Raw genomic sequence first — 15017 nt, forward strand, 5'->3', positions numbered from 1 at the left:
CTCTGTCAATCTTGTTAGGCACAAGACCAGTTGCTCAATGCCCTACATCTTAACAGACATGATCTGACTTACATAATGCTGGGCAAGATCTTCTTGCTGAAGGGAGACTTGGACAAGGCCATCGAAATCTACAAGAAAGCAGTGGAGTAAGTGTGTTGGTTCCTTTAGAGCAATGAGAAACTAAAACAAAAATGGGAGCAGATGTGATCTCTCATGCCTGAGAGAGGACATGTGTGACTGGTTACACATTGTATGAGTTCTGTGAGTTAGAGTAAGTGTTAAGCTAAAGTTTAGAGCTTCCAGTGGCTTAAATAAGGATGACTTGTTTCTTTTTCACCTGTCAGTGTGGATGGTCCTGGTCAGCTCTCTGCTCCACAAGGTCAGTCAGGGATCCAGGTTCCTCCCATGTTAAGCCATCATTCCATAGGTTGTTGCCTAGCCCCTGTTGATAATGGAACTGACTGGCATTTCCAGTATGGTATTGTTTCTCCTTTCTAGGAAATCTTATCTTTTCTGCCTAGATCTTGTCTGGTTTAAGTGGGATAGCTGTAACAAAATGCCTTTGTCTCATTTGTTTGGTCACTTGATAGAATGCGTCTTTTGGTTCAAGGCAACAAAGTCTGTTATTTCCGATAACAAGACTTTGGACTAAACTTAGACTTTGGACTAAGTGAAATTACTCTTGTCTTCTACCATGATAGTAACTTCTCTAGTTATATTAGTCACAACAACATTGCTTCTGGAATTTTTTTCATATTTTATATCTAAAAAGACATAAAAAATCCTTTGATTTGTTAGGCTGCAAGAGAGACTTCTGTCATCAAGAGGCTACTTTTACAGGGACAAGTAGGTAGGCCATATGTTGAATCTTTGTGGTGCTGAGTGGAAGCCTTGACCCCTGACCCCTGCATTCAAGAAATTGGCTGTTTGAGCTTAGCTCACATTAATTACATTAGCTTACACATTCTTCCATGGAAAAACAGACTGGTTCCAAATAGGAAAAGGAGTACGTCAAGGCTGTATATTGTCACCCTGCTTATTTAACTTATATGCAGAGTACATCATGAGAAACGCTAGGCTAGAAGAAGCACAAGCTGGAATCAAGATTGCCAGGAGAAATATCAATAACCTCAGATATGCAGATGACACCACCCTTATGGCAGAAAGTGAAGAGGAACTGAAAAGCCTCTTGATGAAAATGAAAGAGGAGAGTGAAAAAGTTGGCTTAAAGCTTAACATTCAGAAAACTAAGATCATGGCATCCGGTCCCATCACCTCATGGGAAGTAGATGGGGAGACAGTGGAAACAGTGTCAGACTTTAATTTTTTGGGTTCCAAAATCACTGCAGATGGTGACTGCAGCCATGAAATTAAAAGACGCTTACTCCTTGGCAGGAAAGTTATGACCAACCTAGATAGCATATTAAAAAGCAGAGACATTACTTTGCCAACAAAGATCCGTCTAGTCAAGGCTATGGTTTTTCCAGTGGTCATGTATGGATGTGACAGTTGGACTGTGAAGAAAGCTGAGTGCCAAAAAATTGACGTTTTTGAACTATGGTGTTGGAGAAGACTCTTGAGAGTCCCTTGTAAGGAGATCCGACCAGTCCATTGTAAAGGAGATCAGCCCTGGGTGTTCATTGGAAGGACTGATGCTGAAGCTGAAACTCCAATACTTTGGCCACCTCATGCGAAGAGTTGACTTGTTGGAAAAGACCCTGATGCTGGGAGCGATTGGGGGCAGGAGGAGAAGGGGACAACAGAGGATGAGATGGCTGAATGGCATCACCGACTCAATGGGCATGAGTTTGAGTAAACTCCTGGAGTTTGTGATGGACAGGGAGGCCTGGTGTGCTGCGATTCATGGGGTCGTAAAGAGTCGGACATGACTGAGTGACTGAACTGACACATTCTTACGGTGTCTGGCTAAGGATTTAAGTCACTGAAATCCTCAAATGAGAATTTGGAGGACAGCTGAGCACTCGAAGCCTTACTGAGATGATAGAAACCATTGTTTATGGCCCACAGCTTCAGAGAGTAGTCATGTTTTGGTAGAGGGAAGGGTGCCACTAGAATCATAGAAATTACCTACTTGGTTGAGGAGAGGAAGGTGATCAGAATGGGAATTTATGGCAGAAAATGAAGAACAAATACTTAGTTGAACTGAGTAAGCTCTATCTGGCCAGCTCAGGCCTCCCCGGACAGGGCTTTGCCCCTGTGACTCTGGTCTCCCTATAGTAACCTGCACCCTACCTCATTCCTTAGAAGCAGGAGATGTTCTTCACCTTTTGCCATTTTCGCTGTTGAAACTGTCTAACGATCCTGTAGTTAGATCATCTCAGCTCAGTGTTGCTTTTGTTTTGTGACAAAGACAGATGCCAGTGAGGGATTGGAAAGGCAGACAATCTTTTACTTAAGCCAGTGTTAAACTCCACAAAGCCAATGGCCAGTTCTTTCCTAGAGCTGGTATATGTCTTTCTTTTTTAGTTTGTTTAGTGTGACTTTTTTGTTTAATGTGGAGAGCAGGGTATCAGGGGCCTTGGGATCCTAAATTACCCAGGAAATAATTACGCTGGCTGTCATTGTGAATACAGTGAAAACAACAAAAAATCTCACAAGAGGGAAGTAGCTAAAATCGTGTGTGTTCTAGACTGACTTGGTTTATAGGGCATTATTCTTGAATTCTATTAGTGTAATTAAGACAGTGGCACAAAATATTCCATAGGTTCTGAGGACTTTGGCTGTAAGAAAAGGTCCTGAGAAAGGAGTCTGGGTTCTAAGTCCCATTTCTGTCTTGTTGAGCAGTCCTCCCTATAGCCAGGTTGACGTACTCTTGAAAGAAATTTCCCAAATCCCTTTGAGAGTTCTTACGGGGAGTGGGAGGTGCAGTTACTACGTGTGTATCTCAGTATTGCTCATATACATCTTGTTTCCCTCTGAGCATCTCTTGTGTTGTAGGTTCTCACCAGAAAATACAGAACTTCTTACAACTTTAGGATTACTCTACCTACAGGTAAGAGGACTTTGCTTATCCATGCATTGATGTTAGAAGTGCTTTTGGGGACTCCCCTAGTGGTCCTGTGGTTAGGATTCCTTGCTTTTACTGCAGGGGTACAGGTTCAATCCGTAGTCAGGGAACTAAGATCCTGCAAGCCACACAGCCAAAAAAGGAAAAAACACTTTTGGTTTTATGTGTTGTGTTTCCTGCATTTTTACTTTAACACAATTTACTAAAGGTCATGAGAAGCACCTAAATTTTACTCTGTACTTGATACCCTTTGTCTGCTAAAGGAATGAACTTAATTTTCAGCATGCAAATCAGAAGCAAATATACCTGTTAGCCTAGTCTTACCCAACCAAAGAAAGAACATATATGAGAAACAACTTGTGGTCAGGGAGACTGGCGTTTTGTGGTCTAAGTACTGTGGTGGTATTAGGGCTTTGGGGCAAAGGCCATTTCTATTGTTCCTTCTTCCCAGCCAGGTTAGGGTTAGAGAAGGCAAAGCATTGTCTAGAATAAAAATCCTGCCTCCAGCTCTGCCTCTGTGGTGTCCTTGTTTCCTTTTTCTCTAAGGAGCTTAACCCTGGGCCTTCCTGGGCTTTGGCTTGGGAGGTTGGCCCCAGGGGAGAGGAGGCTCACCAGCCTGTTTCCTGCCAGGAGTCCTTAGTCTGTGACCACACCAGTATGGCAGACATGGTTCCTGGCAGAGAGCTATTTTGACCTTATTAGGGGACAAGTCAGTGAAGTAGGAGGGAAAAGAAATGTGGGGCCCTTAGTTTTCTAAGAATTTGGTATCTGTAGCTTTTGTCAGAAGAGCCCAGAAAAGTCAGGGTGTATTTGTTGAGGCTGTTTGGCCAATCTCCCTAATGCCATCTCCCCCGATGTAATTCTCTGGTTTGCTTTTTTCCAAGCTCGGCATTTATCAGAAGGCATTTGAACATCTTGGAAACACACTGACTTATGACCCTACCAACCACAAGGTATTGCTAGCTGTCAAACCCCAGAGCCTTCACACACAGGTGATCCCACTGCTCCTAGAGGTGATCTGGCCCTAGAATGCATTTCAAATAGCCAAGAAAGTACTTTTTTCTTAGAAAAGTATTAAGTAAATGTGGTTCTTATTTGAAAATATTATAAATTGTCAGTGCTCTGCTTCTTATCTTCTAAAAGAGCACATTTGTCATAATGGGCCTGTAATTTATACAGACAGCAGAACTGCAGTGGTGGTGAAGTTGTATGTGTTACTTAGGAAATTAGAGCCTCCACACGCTGAAATGACCTTCAGATTCCTCATGAACCGGAGACTACAACTCTTGTCCAGTTATGACTTTGGGGATGAGAAGATCATTGTGTGGATAAGTCATTGAGGGAGATGCAGCAAAACAGGCTTGTTGTTAAGGGTACAGACTCAGTCCTTTCTTGGAAGTCATATTAGCCTGACTGAGAGACATGGAAAGCTGGACTGAGGAAGCCTAAAGCTGACTCACCATCTGTCCTGTGGCAGAAGGAGCTGCATCTTCAGAGGCCAGTGACAGGTGCACTTGAGTCGTCTAGAGCACTTGGTGTGTACCAAGCAGGGGCGGCAGGGTTAAAGGTGGTTTTTACTTAAAGGGCCCTGATACTCTAAGGTAGTGACTTCCCTGGCTACAAGTAGGAAACAAAAGAGCTAGGTAAAGTCAGAGACTTTCCTTTATTACAGCAAAGAGCCACAGTGTGGGGCGTGAGAGTGTTCCTCTTGAGCGTTTGTTCCAGTAGTGGTGGATGTATAGGTCCCTGGAAGATACTTTTCATTCCACCAGTGTTGATGGGCCTACTGAGTGTCTAGACTCAGGAAGGCTACTTCACTCTGACAGCCTTTTGAGAATGACTAAATTATGAACTTTCCATGTTTTCAGGCCATCTTGGCAGCAGGTAGCATGATGCAGACCCACGGGGACTTTGATGTTGCCCTTACCAAATACAAAGTTGCAGCATGTGGTGTTACAGAAAGCCCTCCACTCTGGAATAACATTGCAATGTGCTTCTTTGGCAAGAAGAAATATGTGGCAGTGAGTGTCTCTTTCTCTTCCTGGTTTGTGTTCATAATTACTGGGTCTGCTGAGCTCGCCCCAGCCCCTCACCAAGTGCCCCCTCACTCTTCCAGGCCATCAGCTGCCTGAAACGAGCCAACTACCTGGCACCTTTAGAGTGGAAGATTCTCTATAATTTGGGCCTTGTCCACTTGACTATGCAGCAGTATGCATCCGCTTTCCATTTCCTCAGCGCAGCTATCAACTTCCAGCCAAAGATGGGGGAGCTCTACATGCTTTTGGCTGGTAAGAGACATTTCTGTGGAGCAGCCTTCTGCAGTCTGTAATGAGGGAGAACTAAATTAGAATCATGGCAGACCAGTAGTTAAATATCCCATAGAAGCCATTCTCTTGCGGATCCCATAGGTGTCTGGATGACACTTGTAGAGTCTGAAGAAATATGAAACAGAAAGATGACAGAGCACCTGGTTGCTTCTCACTCAGAGGCCGGCAGGTTAAATAAGGTTCATATGTGGTTCATCTTTTAACAGTGGTATTCCTTTGGCTTGACATTTCATATATTGAGTCCAACCATGTTCTTAGTTATCGTCAAGTGTTAAGATCGTGGGCTTTAGGTATCATCAGGTGTTAAGATCCTGCCTTTAGTACTTACTGTTAATAGCTGTACCTCATACGGTTGATGAGAGGATTACATGATTAGAAAATCAGTGAATGTTAACTTGGTTTTGCTGTTATTATATAATTAGTCTTTTATTGTTGTTAGTGTAATACAAAACTACTGATGATTCTTTCTGGGGGATATTTCTCCTTACACAAAATTTACCACATGTTTAAGAGCAGTTTCCATGTTCTCACTGACAGTCTTCAGGGTTTTTTTTTTTGTCATTACTGTGGGGTTCTGTATAAGTAAATCGAGTGGTGATTATTTGGGGGCTGTCTGAATACAAAGATAGCCCAGTCATAAAGGGATACAGGGTTGTAAGTAAATCACTGTAGGGCATAAGCAGCAATTCTATAACAGAGTAGAGATGGTCTTCACACTGAGTTTTGAAAAATAAACTGCAGTTCAGTGGCACAGAATGGCTGAGAAGCCCCTGAGGAAAGGCATGCAGCTGTGAAACTGCAGGCTGCACCGGCAGGTAGTGGTAATAGTGTGGTAGATAGAGCATAGTGGGAGGTAAGTCAGGAGAGGTGGTCTGGGGTCAGTGTGGAGGGCTGTGAGTGCAGAGGTTCTGTTTCCCAACTGTATTCCTGGATCTCCTCTAGTGTCTGGAGGAAGTAGATGAATGGTTGTGGGGGAAGTGGAGTGGGCATGGCTTCCAGAGCAGCTCTGTTATTGTCTGGTTTATAGAGCAAGCTTCCAGAAAATACTGATTAAAAAAGAGAGAGTGTTCTGTTGCTTTAAAAAAAAAAGTTTAAAGATCATAGTTATGAGTGCTGGAGAACAGTGAGGATTCTTGAGTAGGACAGTGACGTGGTCAGATCTGTTAGCGAGATCCTGGCAGCACCGTGGCAAGTAGATGGAGGCAGGTGGACGGCGTCCCCGGGGAACAGAATGGAAAACCTGACACGACTAAAGCCAGGGCAGTGTCACCAAAGAAACTAAAAAAGGGAATTCATGGAACCTGGCAATGGATTAACTGGAGAGGGGACTGTTGAAGATGACACTAGGAATCCAAGCTGAGTGACTGAGTAGATGGTGGTGCTAGGAGCTGAGAGGGTGCAGTAAGAGTTACATGTGTAACATTTCCTGTGTTTTCATGCTGGGCTCTTCAGCCATAGCATTCACTCTCTCTGTTGCAGTGGCTCTGACCAATCTGGAGGATACAGAGAATGCCAAGAGAGCCTATGAAGAAGCAGTCCGTCTTGATAAGTAAGCTGCCCTGCTGAGGATGGTGTCGGGGGGCTAGACTCCGCAAAGCCATGAGGTGGCGCCAGGGCCCGGTGTTGCCCGAGTCAGCCCAGGTGCTTGCTCTCCACATGCCTCTGTGCACAGCAGGTCTGTGTGGAAGGACGTGGCTCCTGAGCACAAGCACTCAGTGATTCAGTGGGACCTGGCACTGGCTCCGAGAGACCTTGCTGTGGCATGGAGATCTATTAAGCTAGTTCTGTTTCTGTATAATGATAAGGATTTGTTGCAAAGCCCCAGCTTCACAGAGTCCCTGTCCGTCTGTGCAGGTGTAACCCTTTAGTGAACCTGAACTATGCTGTGCTGCTGTATAACCAGGGCGAGAAGAGGGGTGCCCTGGCCCAGTATCAGGAGATGGAGAAGAAAGTCAACCTACTCAAGTATAGTAGCTCTCTGGAATTCGATCCGGAGGTAAGTCTTAAATCCAGGAGTCATTAAGCAAGCTGTCAGGAGACTTTTAAATCAAGCCCAAATAATCTAGATATAATGTATGTTTATGCCTGTTTTGGCTTTGATGTTCTAAGCAGCATGAATTCTTCAATTAAGGGCCAGCTTGAGAAAAAACTTTCCTGAAAGAAAATAGTAAGAGGAAATTTAAGCTTACTGAGTTGTATCTATTATTGGTAATACAACTCATTTGAGTTGAGATCTGTGTCTCTTTGTAGCTTCCTCCCACTTCTCCTCACACAGAAAAGGCAGGAATTTAGTCCATTAATGCACCAAACTTAAAGAATTTCCATGCCATCCACTTAAGGCAGTGTGTTCTCTGCTGTTTAAGAATCATTTCTTTGCAATCAGTACTTCCTCCCTCAAACGGTAGCAGACACTATGTCATCTAACCTCGCCTGCCTGCTAAAGGCCTAGGATGAGGCTTGTCTCTGCTTGTCATACCTGTGATTTTTTTTTTCTTCCTTCCCACATGGACACAAGATGGTGGAGGTAGCCCAGAAGCTGGGAGCTGCTCTACAGGTCGGGGAGGCACTGGTCTGGACTAAACCAGTTAAAGATCCCAAATCAAAGCACCAGACTGCTTCAACCAGTAAAGCCGCCTGTTTCCAGCAGCCTCTGGGCTCTAATCAAGCTCTAGGACAGGCAATGTCTTCAGCAGCCACATATGGGAAGCTCCCCTCAGGTAGGAAGCTACACACAGCTGTGGAGACCTATGGGAACAGCCACATGTGCCTGCAGAGAGATTACAGCTCTGAGTGAGGCTTGCACTTTTCAGACTCATAACATGTCCAGTGTAGTGCTGCCTAGAAGGGGGAAAAAAGCCCAAGGGTGTCCAAACTGTCACTTGTTTTCTTTTTTTAATGTTTTTTTCTTTTTTTCCCCAATTTTATTAGTTGGAGGCTAATTACTTTACAGTATTGTAGTGGTTTTTGCCATACATTGACATGAATCAGCCATGGATTTACCCGTTTTCTTGAGGCCATTTGTGTAAAAGTTCCCAGCTATTGGCAGGCTTAGGTAGATGGTCAAGACACTGGGTGTTCACGATCTGCAGGTTTAGAGATCCATTATGGTACCCTTTGTTATGGAGTCTCAGTTTAATTTTCACTGCCTTATCACAAGTCAGCATGGCACATGGTAATGAATGATTTCTTTTAATAAGGTCACTGAAGGCCCACCTGACTGACTTTATCCAGTTACGGTCTTCGTTCACAGCTGCACAGATATGCCACAGTCCTACTAATCCCAGAAAATAAGCTTCGAGAAGAAAAATCGTAACTGCATTTTGATTTCTTCTGGAACCAGGGCACTGAGAATTCAAGCTGTTTGTTTTGTTACTAGGTGCTGGAGGAACATCCCAGCTCACAAAGCCACCATCCCTTCCTCTGGAGCCAGAGCCCACTATGGAAGCACAACCCACGGAAGCATCAGCACAAACCAGAGAAAAGTAGGTGTAGGATGATCCTGGAGCTGGGCTTTCTTTGGCGAGGACCTACCAGATTAGGAAAGGTCCCATGACACAGGCAGCAATACAAGAACGTGTGATGATGATCACCAGGATGCTGAAGCCTTCACAGTCCCTGGCTGCCCCATGAGCTAGGAAAGAGGAGATGGCCCAGATGAGTTCTCTTAAGAACTGAGAGCAAGGCTTTGGCTCAGTATGTGGTGCCAAGAGCCAGCAGGGCACGTGACACTGTTTGCTGTGGAAAGGATTTACCTCCTGCTGACTGAGCCCTTTGTGGAAGAAAAGTCTGAGACAGACCTCTGCTGGCATGACAAAGCCTTGGCTTAGCTGAGGTGATCCTTGGGCTGTGTGGTAGGTATATTGGCCACCAAGGCAAACACAAATCTTGAATTAATAATCCAGTTCTAATAGTAGAAATTAGAAGATGGGAAAAAAAAAAAAGCTCTTTAAATTGTGGCCCAGTCTATTGAGTATTTCAGCTGCACTTGCCCAGAAGAATCCAGAAAAAGCCCCTATAGCTTGTTCTTGAGTGAGGTTAGAGTGCAGAGCCAGATCATGTCAGTATGAAAAGAGATAAAGGGCTGGTCTGGTATCAGCACCAAGGACTGGGGAAAAAAAAAGGAGGAGCTTAAAACCTCCTCAGTAAAGACATTCAGTGATAGCACTGACCAGATGCTAGCAATACATTATATATCCTTTTCAGAATAAAGATTATGTATCATCCCTTTGGGAAAAGTTGTTATTAATGTATAAGGGATCACAATAAAATGTTTCTGGAAGAATCTTATATCTGCCCAGTCTTGGGGCTTCTGGATTTCTAGTTTCTCTGTTAAGAAAGGAGCTATTCTGATTTCTAGTATGGTTGTTTACTCATGTCATCACAATTAGAAAAATGAGGCTACATACACAATCACAAATATAGACATGGTTTTTAGATGGCTCAGATTAGAGGCAAGAAAGAACTAGCAATGGGAAAAGTGCCCTTCTTACTGAATAATGTTAATACAAAACAAAGTAGAATTCTGGAGTGTGTGATTACAATGATTATTTTGTTCTTAAGGAAAAAAATCACCACTGACTGATAGTACAGTGGCTCACACTGGACCAGTCCTCCCACAGATGACAAATAGTAACCAGTAGGTAAATATAAAATACTTCCTTGGTTTAATTTTTAAAAAATACATAACTGTTCCAAGTACAAATTATGACATTATATATGAGGGCTCAATATATATAACTATAAAGATTTTCATATTTTACTAATTTTAAATAGTTTGTAAAAAGTTAACGCTGTATATATTACAATCTTTAGAGCAGCCATTTGAAAGAAGCATAGCTCAAAAGACAATAGAGAAGGGGAAAAAATGGAACAAAGAGAAAACAAATGGCAAACTGTAAATCCAGTCATATCAATAAAATGTAACTAGACTTAAAAATGTAACTGGACTAAACAGTTAAAAAGCAGAGAATGATAAAAAACCTCCTACTATATTAATGTTAGACAAAGTAGAGCTCAAAGTCAGGGGTGTTACCAGAAATAGGGGCATTTCATAATGATAAAAAACTTCAGTAGAAAAACAATCATAAACATGTATGTATCTAACGTTACTTCACAATACATTAAGTAAAAGTTGACAGAATTAAATCTATATACTTGCATATGTTAGCAATTTTTCTTTTAGCATTTGATAGACAAAAAGTGTAAAAGAATATATTGGCCAGCTTGACCTAATTAAACACCACAAGCAGTAACTACAGAAAATACATTCTTTGCAAGTACACACAGTACATTTAGCAAGACAGACCAAATGCTGGGCCATAAGTCTCAAAAGTCAATAGACTGAAATTTATAGAATATGTTCTCAGTACACAGTGTAATTATATTAGAAATTAAAAGGAAGATATCTATTACAGAAAACAGCATATTTGGAAATTAAACATATGCTTGGAATAACTCATAAGGAAGAAATCAAAGAGAAACTAGAAAATAAACCCCACATTTCAGGAATTATTAAAGAAAAATCTAAAAAGGCAAAAGTTTTACAAAAAAATGCATATGGCAGAAAGTTGACAAATCCCTAGCTAAACTGATAAAAAAGAGACAAATTATCAATATCAAGAATGGAAGAAGGGATAGCATTATAAAGAGACTATAAGACATTAAAAAGAGAAAGGAATGTTAGAAGGAATTTTATGACAATAAAACTGGCAACTTGGATGGAACAGACCAAAACTGAAACAAAATGAAATGTAAAGCCTTGAGGCCTATCAAAGAAATTGAATCTGTAAATCAAAAGCTACCCTTTAAAGCAAACTCCTGGCTCAGATGATTTCACCAGTGGATTCTATTAAATCCAATCTTACAAAAATTTTTAGAAGACAGGGAGAACTTTCCATTATGCCATGAAGAAAATAAAAATCTACAGATTGAGAATATATTCTAGAAGAATAGACTCACAAAATACATCTGACAAAGGACTTATATCCAGAAAATATTTTAAAAAAACTACAACTCAGTGATGAAAACTATTGGGTTGGTGTAAAAGTTCGAATTTTCCTGTAGGATGTGGCCAACCCAAGAATAACCCAAACAACAATATACACAACCCAACTGAAAAAAAAAAGTAGGTAAAAAATTTGGATACCTCACAAAGATACATGGCCATGTTATACCAGCCACATATGAATGGCTAGTAAGCACGTGAAAACGTGCCCACTGTTTGTTTATCATTAGGGAAATGCAAAGTAAAACCACAATGAAGTACCACTAGGGACATGTCAGGTACACATCAAAATGGCTAAAATTAAACACAACTCCAAATGTTGGCAAGAAGAAGAAGCAAACAATTGTCATCGATCATTGGTGGGAGTGTAAAATGGTCCATCCACTTTGGAGAAAGGTCTCTACCCATCCCATGATATTATATCCATCTCAGCAATTCTACTCCAATGGAGGAGAATTTTTACTCAAAAGTAAAAATGATTTTTACCCAAGAGGAAGAAAAATGTCCACACAGACTTGATAACATTCATAAAAGCTCCAAATGGAAACACTGTATTCACAATACTATTTAGTCATAAAAAGCAACAAACTACATACAACATAATCTCAAAAACATGCTGAATGAGAAGAGCTTTATACAGCTATGGTAATTAAAATTGTGTAGTACTGGCAAAAAAAACCAAATCTAGATCAATGGAATAGGATAGAAAGCAAAGAAATAAACCCATGCACTTATGGCCAATTAATCAACAGAAGAGGCAAGAATATACAGTGGATAGAAAGCAAAGAAATAAACCCATGCACTTATGGCCAATTAATCAACAGAAGAGGCAAGAATATACAGTGGAGACAGAAGTCTCTTCAAATGGTGCAGAGAAAACTGGACAGCTACATGTGAAAGGGTGAAAACTTTCTCTAACATGGTTATACAAAAATAAAACTCAAAATGGACTAAAGACCTATATATAAGACTGAATACTATAAAATTTCTAGAGGAAAACATAAGCAGAACACTCTTTGACATAAATTGCAGCAAGACCTTTTTGGATCTATCTCTAAAGTAATGGAAATAAAAATAAATGAGCCCTAATTAAACTTCATGGCTTTTGCACAGCAAAGGAAACCATAAAAAGACAAAGAATGGGAGAAGTATTTGCAGACAATGTGACCAACAGGGATTAATTTCCGGAATATACCAACAGCTCGGTATTAAAAAAAAAAAATTAAAAAATAGGCAGAAGACCTAAATGGACATTTCTCCAAAGAAGATGAACAGATGGCCAAAAGGCACATGAAAAGACTCTCAACATCACTAATTAAGAGAAATGCAAATCAAAACTAAAATGAGGTATCAATTCACACCAGTCAGAATGGTATAATGTCAAAAAGTCTACAAATAACAAATGCTGGTAAGGATGTGGAGAAAAAGGAACCCTTCTACACTGTTGGTGGGAATGCAAATTGGTGGAGCCACCATGGAGATCTGTATGGAGGTTCCTTTTCATGCTGTTCACGGGGTTCTCAAGGCAAGAATACTGCAGTGGTTTGCCATTCCCCTCCTCCAGGGGACCACAATTTGTCAGAACTCTCCACCATGACCTGTCCATCTTGGGTGGCCCTACAGTATGGCATGGCTTATAGTTTCATTGAGTTAGACAAGGCTGTGGTCCATGTGATCAGATTGGTTAGTTTTCTATGATTGTGGTTTTCAGTCTGTCTGCCCTCTGATGGAGAAGGATAAGAGGCTTATGGAGCTTCCTGATGGGAGAGACTGAGGGGAAAGTGGGTGTTGTTCTGATGGGCGGGGCCATGCTCAGTAAATCTTTAATCCAATTTTCTGTTGATGGGTGGGGCTATGTTCCCTCCCTGTTATTTACCTGGGGCCAAACTATGGTAGAGGTAATGAAGATAATGGCAACCTCCTTCAAAAGGTCCCACGCATAGACTGCTACACTCACTGCCCCAATCTTGCAGTAGGCCACCGCTGACCCACGCCTCCACCAGAGACTCCTGGACACTCATGGGCAAGTCTGGGTCAGTCTCTTGTGGGGTCACTGCTCCTTTCTCCTGGATCCTGGTGCACACAAGGTTCTGTTTGTGCCCTCCAAGAGTCTGTTTCCCCAGTCCTGTCTTAAGTTCTGGTGGCTTTATTAACCCCACCTTTATGCCATACCCAGGTCTGCTGCATCCAGAGCCCCTGCAGCAGTCCACTACTGACTCGTACCTCTGCAGGAGACACTCAAAACAGTTCTGTCTCAGTCTCTGGGGGGGTCTCTGGGTCCTGGTGCACACAAGGTTTGTTTGAGCTCCCTGAGTCTCTGGCAGGTATGGGGTTTGATTCTAAACACGATTTTACCCCTCTTACCGTCTTGCTGTGAAAAGAAGAGAAGCAAAAGCTAAAAGAGAAAAGGAAAGATACACCTATTTGTATGCAGGTTCCAGAGAACAGCAAGGAGAGATAAGAAAGCCTTCCTCAGTGATCAGTGCAAAGAAATGAGGAAAACAACAGAATGGGAAAGACTAGAGATCCCTTCAAGAAAATTAGAAATACCAAGGGAACATTTCATTCAAAGATGGGCACAATAAAGGACAGAAACAGTATGGACCTAACAGAAGCAGAAGATATTAAGAAGAGATGGCAAGAATACACAGAAGAACTGTACAAAAAAGATCTTCAAGACCCAGATAATCACGATGGTATGATCACTCACCTAGAGCCAGACATCCTGGAATGCAAAGTCAAGTGGGCCTTAGGGAGCATCACTACGCACAAAGCTAGTGGAGGTGATGGAATTCCAGTTGAGCTACTTCAAATTCCTACAAGATGATGCTGTGAAAGTGCTGCACTCAGTATAACAGCAAACTTGGAAAACTCAGTAGTGGCCACAGGACTGGAAAAGTTGTTTTCATTCCAATCCCAAAGAAAGGCAATGCCAAAGAATGCTCAAACTACCGCACGATTGCAGTCATCTCACACGCTAGCAAAGTCATGCTCAAAATTCTCCAAGCCAGGCTTCAACAGTATGTGAACCATGAACTTCCAGATGTTCAAGCTAGATTTAGAAAAGGCAGAGAAACCAGAGATCAAATTGCCAACATCCACTGGATCATTGAAAAAGCAAGAGAGTTCCAGAAAAACATCTACTTCTGCTTTATTGACTATCCCAAAGCCTTTGTATGGATCACAACAAACGAAAATTCTTGAAGAGATGGGAATACCAGACCACCCAACCTGCCTCCTGAGGAATCTGTATGCAGGTCAGGAAGCAACAGTTGGAACTGGACATGGAACAACAGACTGGTTCCAGATCTGGAAAGGAGTATGTCAAGGCTGTATATTGTTGCTCTAATTATTTAACATATATGCAGAGTACATCATGAGAAATGCCAGGATGGATGAAGCACAAGCTGGAATCAAGACGGACAGGAGAATTATCAATAACCTCAGATATGCAGATGACACCACCCTTATGGCAGAAAGCGAAGAAGAACGAAAGAGCCTCTTGATGGAAGTGAAAGAGGAGAATGAAAAAGTTGGCTTAAAGCTCAACATTCAGAAAACAGATCATGGCATCCGGTCCCATCACTTCATGGCAAATAGATGGGGAAACAGTGGAATCAGTGACAGACTTTTAATTTTTTGGGCTCCTAAATCACTG

General features: G+C 41.9%; 1 protein-coding gene across 6 annotated transcripts in view; it reads left to right on the top strand.

Annotated features, from left to right (window-relative positions):
• Positions 1 to 9642, top strand: part of BBS4 (Bardet-Biedl syndrome 4) — a 48635-nt gene extending 38993 nt beyond the window's left edge. For 5 of the 6 annotated variants that reach the window (XM_065940462.1, XM_065940463.1, XM_065940467.1 and 2 more), the window contains 9 exons: positions 19 to 146; positions 2959 to 3013; positions 3913 to 3981; positions 4897 to 5049; positions 5145 to 5316; positions 6835 to 6904; positions 7210 to 7351; positions 7871 to 8072; positions 8732 to 9642. In XM_065940462.1, coding sequence (XP_065796534.1) covers positions 19 to 146; positions 2959 to 3013; positions 3913 to 3981; positions 4897 to 5049; positions 5145 to 5316; positions 6835 to 6904; positions 7210 to 7351; positions 7871 to 8072; positions 8732 to 8841 — 1101 coding nt within the window. In that variant the 3' untranslated portion in view covers positions 8842 to 9642. The remainder of the gene's footprint in view (positions 1 to 18; positions 147 to 2958; positions 3014 to 3912; positions 3982 to 4896; positions 5050 to 5144; positions 5317 to 6834; positions 6905 to 7209; positions 7352 to 7870; positions 8073 to 8731) is intronic. The other variant, XM_065940464.1, reaches the window with a different exon arrangement.
• Positions 9643 to 15017: the final 5375 nt, after the last annotated feature.

Source organism: Muntiacus reevesi, chromosome 7, assembly GCF_963930625.1.
Source record: "Muntiacus reevesi chromosome 7, mMunRee1.1, whole genome shotgun sequence".
In the NCBI taxonomy this organism is placed as follows: domain Eukaryota; kingdom Metazoa; phylum Chordata; class Mammalia; order Artiodactyla; family Cervidae; genus Muntiacus; species Muntiacus reevesi.